This window comes from Panthera leo, chromosome C1 (assembly GCF_018350215.1).
Source record: "Panthera leo isolate Ple1 chromosome C1, P.leo_Ple1_pat1.1, whole genome shotgun sequence".
Lineage (NCBI taxonomy): Eukaryota > Metazoa > Chordata > Mammalia > Carnivora > Felidae > Panthera > Panthera leo.
In genome coordinates this window covers 16,133,061-16,141,945 of record NC_056686.1, presented here as the reverse complement: position 1 = coordinate 16,141,945, position 8,885 = coordinate 16,133,061, and the positions used below count along the sequence as shown (strand labels likewise).

At 42.1% G+C, this 8,885-nt stretch overlaps 1 protein-coding gene across 1 annotated transcript in view; it reads right to left on the bottom strand.

Annotated features, from left to right (window-relative positions):
- Positions 1–1,509: 1,509 nt before the first annotated feature.
- Positions 1,510–8,885, bottom strand: part of CDC42 (cell division cycle 42) — a 52,416-nt gene continuing 45,040 nt past the window's right edge. The window contains exons 4-6 of the mRNA XM_042954224.1: positions 8,346–8,455; positions 8,024–8,221; positions 1,510–3,073 (exon numbers count right to left, since the gene is read on the bottom strand). Of these exons, the coding sequence (XP_042810158.1) occupies positions 2,984–3,073; positions 8,024–8,221; positions 8,346–8,455 (398 nt within the window). The 3' untranslated portion in view covers positions 1,510–2,983. The remainder of the gene's footprint in view (positions 3,074–8,023; positions 8,222–8,345; positions 8,456–8,885) is intronic.

Sequence of the window (8,885 nt, the reverse complement as noted above, 5' to 3'; positions counted from 1 at the left end):
AGATAATCCTTTTCCAACATCTAGATCACACTCCCTGAGTAGTGTCAGTCACCAAACAAAGATAACATAGCAGACAAGTCAAACAGAAAACAGTATTTAAATAGAAAACAATGTTAGCTTCATCCATTCGCCACCCATTTCTTCTGATACATGAAAGCCAAATTAAAAATATTTAATTAGAAAACAATGTTAGCTTCAATCAAACCCCTTGTCTTTTTTGTTTTGATGTACAGATATTTCACTGACACAATTACATGACCTGCTTTATTTCATTCACTCATTCATTTATGAAATCATGTACCATCCAGTGACTATTTTTAAAGCCATCTCTCATATGTCAAACACTACTCTCAGCCAGGGATACAGCAATTATCAGGATGGATCTATATGCCACTGTACTAAGAACAAGAGACATACAGTCCCTGCTCCCTAGGGTCTCAGAGCACGATCCAGGTACCTCTCCCTAGCATGGTCGACATGGAATAAGTACGACACATTGGTTAAAACAGTAAAGCTTAGACCTGCCTCTTCCTAGCCCTTCCCAGCCAACCCACCCAGCCTCTCTCCAGAAGAGCATGGAATCAAGCCAAACATGACTTCACTTAGAAGACTACCAAAATGAGGTTACACTTTACTAACAGCTCTTAGTTTCGAAGATTCTCATACAGTTCAGCAGAACGCCCTTAAAGTAATGAATCATTCCTATCACTTAAAGAAAATGTGTCCCATGTTAAGATTCACAGTACAGGGGCGCCTGGGTGGCTCAGTCGGTTGAGCGTCCGACTTTGGCTCAGGTCACGATCTCACAGTTCTTGAGTTTGAGCCCCATGCCGGGCTCTGTGCCGACAGCTCGGAGCCTGGAGCCTGCTTCGGATTCTGTGTCTCCCTCTCTCTCTGCCCCTCCCTCACTTGCACTGTCTCTCTCTGTCTCTCTGTCTCTCTCTCAAAAATAAACATTAAAAATTTAAAAAAAAAAAAAAAAAGATTCACAGTACAGATCTGGAATCTGATGGAAGCAGTTTGGGTAACAATCTAGGAGCAATGGGTTCTCCAACTCGGCCGCATTCTAGAAATACACGGAAGGCTTTTAAATACTCACTGCTCAAGGTGCACTCCAGTAAGTTAACAAGGTCTGAAAAGCACTAAAACGGAAAACTTGGGAAGAAAACTGGCTGCTTCCCAATTAATCGATGGATGAGAGACAGGTGTGCTGCCATTCCCTCCCGACAACACGAGCGGTGGGCTTCCTGAGCGTCACCCTCGCTAAGGGCCGCTATGCACCCACTTGGTTTTAAAGAGAAGGAGTCTGCAGGGCACCTGCCAAACTCAGGGTAGAAGGCATCGACCTGGAGGCCAGAAAGGAAATTTTAAAAAGTACATAAAAATCAATAAATAAAACTTTAAAATCTCATCCCATAATTTGTTAGAAACTGATGTTACTAAGAGTCCAGTTCCCGCTCCTAAGTATCTAAAAAGAGGCGGAGGGAAAAGAACAACCCCCAGGCTGGCTTGTGAAGGGTTTTTTGTTTGTTTAATACATCTGAAAAGAACGCATGTACAAAGAATTGAGACATGTGAAAGCACTGGTTCGACACTAATGAATCTACAAGAATTAGGATTTGGGGAAGGCGGAGAAGATTACCTAAACATTTTTAAAAATTGGGAACTGCAACCAAAATAAGCAGATAAAATCCCCATTAACACTTATGAAGAGTCTTCATAAGACTCCATGATTTTTTTTACTAAACCAGAGAGCCGTAACTAGCTACTCTAGGGTTCCTCGTATGCAAAACAGAAGTAAGGGGATTCCCCTGACTGGTCCCCACGTTGTTAAATGTCCTCCCCACCCCCACCCGCACCCCCAGCTTCTTCATGAAGCAGGTCTGTCTCCATCCTCCAACTTGAAAGAGGATGTGCATCATTCCACAGACATCTGTCTTCTAGCACCACCCCTCACACTTCCTCCATCTACCAGGTCTCCGGCTGTGTTCTAGGAACACCGTATCATACGCCATTAAGCTGGACATCTACGCTAAGCATGTAAGACAATGACTGACAGGGAAAAAAACGGTTTTTAATTACGTACTCAATCCATTTGGTGTATTTCAAAAGGTGCAATACTTTTCTTCATTTATCAGTGAACGAAGTTAGAAATTAACTTCAAAAAAAAAAAAAAATCAGCAAATGGCAAACAAATTTCCTTGAAAGTCACAGTCACATATAGAGTGCATCCTAGAAAAGAGGAGGGGCAAGACAGGTTCCACCCGCTTTCATGAGTTTCATCAAGTACTAGACCTACTCAAGGGTGGAGAGAAAGGCAACTTTCAAAAAGGAGTATGTTATTAAATGAGGCATTTACTATACTCCTTCCTAAGAGCACCAGGTGGGGGACAAGTGTTCTAAACTAGATCTAGGAAGTGGAATGTGGAGTCAATCCATCCTCCTCCCCTTAAGGGCTGTCCAATGGTTACTGAATTTAAAAAACATGACTAAATAAAAACAAACCCCACACACACTCCCCCCCCCCAAAAAAAAGAAAAAAACAAAAACAAAAAGAACAAAAACAAAAACAAAACCCCTAAATGTCCCGGATTATTCTCCAGAGTGGATGGAGCCCCGGGAGCAGCTTCAACAGCCCAAATTAGTCTGTTACAGAGTCATCACAAGCATGCCTTGCTTTTAAACAAAAACAAAACAAAAACAAAAAAAAAAATTTTTTTTTTTTTTTTTTTTTTTGAAACGACAGAACAAAAACTAGTACTAACCGCTTTTCTGACAATACACAATTACTCAAATTAACGAGTACTGAGAGGGGGACGGGGACCATACCTATGGGCCTTGTCTCACACGAGTGCATGTGGGTAGGTGCAGGGCATTTGTCATTATTGCAAAAACGAATTTTAATTTTCAATCTTTAGTTTGATTTAACATTGCTTTTAGTACGACGCTGACACCAGCTGTGCGGAAAGGGCTCTGGAGATGTTCATAGCAGCACACACCTGCGGGTCTTCTTCGGTTCTGGAGGCTCCAGGGCAGCCAATATCGCTTCGTCAAATACATTCTTTAGGCCTTTCTGAAAAGGGGCAGAAAGAAAAAAAAGGGGCAGTCTGATTTTCAGTATACTGAAGCCAAAGATCAAATTACAAACATTCAAAGCCCCGAGAGTTGGCAAAGAACGAAACGTTAAAAACAACCCTGAATCTCCACACAACCCCCCCACTTCACCAAGTTTTGTCCAGGCAGGACACTGGAAGGATCCAGCAATTCAGGAGCAGAGGAGCAGATATTCATGAATGAGACAGTGGTCCTTTGGGAAAGCTTTCTGCAGACCAATGTATGTCACGAGAAGCAAACAAGCAACATGTGTCATTTGCTCATTCAACGTGAGCTGTGTAATATGCCGCTACAACATTTCACATAAACACGAGTGAAGCAGCTCTGCATCCCAATGAAACAGCGGAGCATGGACCAGGACCGCGAGGGCTGGCAGTGGGCAGTGGGCAGCGGCATCCTTGTTACATGGAGGGCGCAGGCAGGGATGGAGGGAGAGCGGCTACTGCGGCTGCGTCAAAGACATTCACTCTGAACTCCCTGTATCCCACCAATCGGACAGAACCAGGGGGCTAAGGAAGCAAAATGTGGGCACCCGATACATATGTAAAACTAGAACCAGTCGGTGCAACAGGAATAAAGCTTCATCAGGCATTTATACAAACAATTGTATATTTTTAATTTCAAAATTTGAAGGCAACCACAATTGTATGTTTCCCTCACAACAATAAAATCAGAAGCAGGAAAATATAAAGGCGGCAGCTTTACATCTCAACATTAACAAACCCTTAAGTCAACTGTTAAAATGGATGCTATTCTTAAAAGATAGTGTAACAAATGGTTTCATAAAGCAGTAGCAGATACATTAATACCTTTCCCACCCCAGACCGACAAATACTCCACTACAGCACAGACAGCCAAAGCGATAGCAACACAAAGTTTCACTGCACAAAGGAAAACCAGACGAGAATCCTCCCTTCCCCGTTACACTCTACTAGTAGGCCACCCTTTTTCCATAGTTTGTCATGCAAGTACAATTACAATTGATCATAAGAGTAAAATGATGTTTGTGTTATTTTCTTCATCTAGAACTAAGAAGTGTTAAAACTCTTCTTATTTTTTCCAAGAGAACATTCTTATGCCAGACCAAGTTCCCTTTTGCAATAGTATTCCAAACCAAAAAGCTCTAAGCATCAGGCAACTCAAGAAGCAGAAAGTTAAGCAAGTCCAACTTGACTACTAATCACAAAAAATATTCTATAAGATATTGCATTCTTGATCAAAAACTAATACAGAGGTTGCTCTCAGGTGGTGAGTACAAAGACGCAGAGGCTTTCAAACAGGATGGTTTTATTCCTTTGTTTTTAAATGCTCTTTCTACAGTAGTGGGACAGGAAGCAGCAGCAAAGAGGGGAAGGAGAAAACAGTTTAGAATATACAGCACTTCCTTTTGGGTTGAGTTTCCGGAGGCTCGAGGGCAGCTAGGATAGCCTCATCAAACACATTCTTCAGACCTCTCTACAAGACAGAGGGGAGGAGAGAGAATAGCAGCCAGGTTAGAGGATTAGAAAGACTAGCAGATCCAATAGCAGTCCGGATTAAATGGGCTGAATTCACAGAAGCAATGCGCCTTGAGAAAAATAACTGCCACGAAGCTAAACCTCAAGCCCATTAATAGGAGAGTAGGTAACTAAATAGGAACTTCTTACATTTTAAAAAACGTTAACCAAGCAAGAAAGCAATTTTTATGGAAATGTTAGATGTTGACTTCTAAAACAATCACGCTTTGAAATCGAATCTTACAACGTGTTAATGAAAATGCCAGGAGAGAAAAACGCATTTGTAAACAAAAGACGGGGCGGGGCGCACTGGATAAGTAAGCCTTGTAGAATTCCCCAGTATTTCCAATGAGAAGAAGGACACACACACATTCTGGAACTAAATCTAATACAGTTTCAGGCTTCTGTGAATTCAGCCCCTGAATAACTGAAGGACACGAACGGCAGACGCACAGGCATGCTACATGTTTCTAGATTCAATGACTTATCTGGATGGGATTAATCAGGATTTCAGAGTAAATCGGTTTCCCAGAACAGTAAGGTTCAGGCATTCAGAAAGAGTGTATTTAATTGTTCAACAGGACCAACTGGGAGAAATTTAAAGAACAGACTCTAGAAACAGCATACACCTCAGTTATTCAGTTATGTTATTGGAGCAAGTAACCACCACCCAAGTCATAGGAAAACAAAGAATGGGGTCTAGAAGGAGTTTCAGCAAGCAGTCCAATGCTTTAAGATGTCTGCATGGGTATCAGAGCATAAAGCATGGAGTGAAAACAAAGAACACTCTCAGATATACAGGGATTAAGACGCAGAAATACACTTACACCTCAGGCAGAACTCCAACGTGACAGTGTGACTCAGCAGCAATGGTTGGTACCTTGGGCCCAGGTCTACAGACTCACCTAAACTCACCTAAATCTGAAGCCACAGGTTTACCACCCAAAGAGGTTTCACGTGTTCTTTAAGTCAGTTTGATCCCAAATAAAAATTTCTCCAAACCCCGGAACACAGCTCCAGTAACGAGTGCCAGCCCCAGCCTACCCCAGGTATTTCCACCCCACCCTAGGCATCCCAGAGGACTGGCACCCACACACTCCATGAGGTACAAAAAAAGAATGAGAACACGAAGTACTTAAAAAGAAGCAAAGAGGTTTAAAAGTGTTCTTCCAGGTCTTTGACAAAGTAGGAACGGTAAACAAAAGTAAAGTTCCTATGAAATTCTTTCTACGTGTCTCAGAGCAAACTCTGATGGTCACATACAAAAGGAAACAGGGAGGGCAGAAAGGGCAATGCATTTTATAAGGGAGAAAAGAGGAGGACATCCATGAGAAACTAGGGCACCCCTTCCCAAAAAGCAAATCCTTTCTTGCTTATTGACAACATCAACTAATCCCTTACAAAACAAAACTAATTTTTGCTTTACCCACTATCTGATTACATGAAGAGGTCAGTCTTAGAGGAACCAACAAATGGAATCTGGAGTCCTGAGCTCTTATCTCCCAAACACAACCAGACACCCCATTTTCTATCTTCTCTTTTGACTTCTCCAATCTTCAAAATCTGGTAAGAAAAATGGAGTTGCTAAGGCCTTTTCAAATTCCTACTGTCCGCAGACTTATTATATAAACTTGTTCATAGTGTAAAAAATCTTAGATGGAAGCATCCAATTCTTTAAAATAAACTTCACCAGTGACCTAGAGTGGAGTCCACCTGGTCTATTTACCTCCATTTCTCCCCAAAAGCAACCCATATTTAGAGAACAGGGGTATGCAAATGATGCATATAGATTAGTTATAACCTGACACACATGTTCCACATAGATCCTTGCCCAACACACACACACACACACACACACACACACACACACACTTTTCTGATGGTATCAAAGCACAGAAGCATCAGGCTTTTTTTGTTTTTTAAATTTCAGTCGGTGCTACATGTGTAAGGGAAGGTAAAATCTTCTGACTTTAAAAGAACTGAACCGCCAAAGAAAACTGGGTTTGGGAGAATGATTTTTGACCTTGAAACTATCCTGTGGAACATCCAGCTGAGCGTAACAATTTTATCTTTAAATATCCAAACTAGCACTGAATTGGAGATTATTAAATTATGTCTAGGCCATCCATACTAAATGCCCAAGTACATGCATAATAAGTAATTATGTAGGTCATTTGCCTCAGTTACAGATCATCAAGAATCCAGTAGTGCTTTTTTAAAAACTTGACAGAAAGTGCAATCACCTACAAATGTAAGCATGATAGATGTAACTGGACTTAACGTAATTACAGTAAACCTCTTCAGCCCTGCCCTGTTTTAATGAGACACATCTGCCCGCCGTTCCGATGTCAAAGCACCAGCACCACCAGAACTGAAGAGCTCTGTGCTATCTCCGGAACCTCTCCCTCTGCCTCCAGAACAGTACTCAGAAGGGACAGCCGGTCAGGCACACCTCGAAGGTGGAGAAGGCAAAAGCGCACAGGCCGGTCGCAACTCTCACTCTAAATATTCTAGCACCACTCCTACCCTCAGAATCTGATGCATCCCATCAAACTAGGAGAGAAGCTCCGGTTAGATTATTCAGACAGGGACAGAGGAGGGACCAAGGGGACCACATGAGGAAGGAATGTCTCTAAAAACCTAAGAACAACTAGGGCGCCTGGGTGGCTCGGTTGGTTAAGCGTTTGGCTCTTGGTCTCGACTCAGGTCACGATCTCACGGTTCGCAGGATGGAGCCCCTCATCAGGCTGTGCACTTGCGGCAGAGCCTGCTAGGGATTCTCTCTCTCTCTCCCTCTCTCTCTCTCTCTCTCTCCCTCTCTCTCTCTCTCTCTCTCTCTCTCTGCCTCTTCCCCACTTGTTCTTTCTCTCTCTCTCAAAATCAATAAATAAACTAAAAAAAGGCACGGACTCCCTACAACACATGCTTGAAAAATAGCCAAGGCAGCTTTCTCTGACACGAAAGTCTCAATTATTATGATTAATTCCCTATGTCAGTTGAATTACCCCAGAAACTGTGGCGTCAATGGTCAGAATTGATGAGAAAAGATCAAATACATTTAGATAAAAATTTAAGTGTCTGGGGGGAAAAAATCATTCATATCCTCTCTTGTAAGTCTGTGCTAACCTGGAACTTTCCCATAAAATTGGTTTTTTTTTAACACAATCCCTGACCACTACAAATGATTCAGTACAGTATGGAAGCTCACCAACACAAGAGTTTCACTGAGAGATTAACACTTCTCTCCATAAACACAGAACCTCTAGCAAAAGAATATGTACTGGGAAGCTGGTCCTAATGGGACCCGGGCAGCTTTCGTAAGCACTGCAGACCACTGTTAAAAATAACCCCCAAATCCTAATGCTCAGAAACTACCCAACTGTACACAAACATGGGGATGGCACAGTCCTCACCTGTGTGAGTGCAGAACACTCCACATACTTGACCGCCTTCAGGTCACGGGCCAGCTTTTCAGCAGTCTCTGGAGTGATAGGCTTCTGTTTGTTCTTGGCAAGTTTCTCAATCGTAGAGGGGTCATCTCGGAGATCAATTTGGGTCCCAACAAGCAAGAAAGGAGTCTTTGGACAGTGGTGAGTTATCTCAGGCACCCACTAGAGGAAAGGTATTTTAAAAAATACACCTGCATTAATCCACAAGCCTGTAAAGCTATTCAGGACAACTCAACAGAAGTTCTGTGACCACCTTTTTCAGGGCAAGAAAATCTGACCAACTCACCTTCTCCTTCACATTTTCAAATGAGGATGGAGAGACCACTGAAAAACAGACTAGAAATACATCTGTTTGTGGATAACTCAGCGGTCGTAATCTGTCATAATCCTCTTGCCCTGGGTGGGGGAAATTGGAGAAGTCAGCAACTGAATCTTGGTGTCCTCACAATTTCAAAATCACAAGTCAGTCAAAAGATTAAGCATGCGGCTAACAGTACACCGACCATTACTAAGAAAGCAACTTACTGATCTAATAAAATGTATGGTTTTTGTAAAATAATCTTTGATGAACATTCTTACTCAGCTAATTCTATTTAATATTTCAAGCCCTGAGAACAACAATGAATTCATTATACATTAGGTGTGTTTATTACCAATCTGTAGTTTTCAGTCTATGAGTCCATTAGCAACCCAACAACGATGTAATAAAAAAAAAATAAACTGTTGCTACAGAAATGGTTAAAATCAATCCTACTCAAATCTGGTTAAGAAATAATCACATTGAGGGGCGCCTGGGTGGCTCAGTCAGTTAAGCGTCCAACTCTTG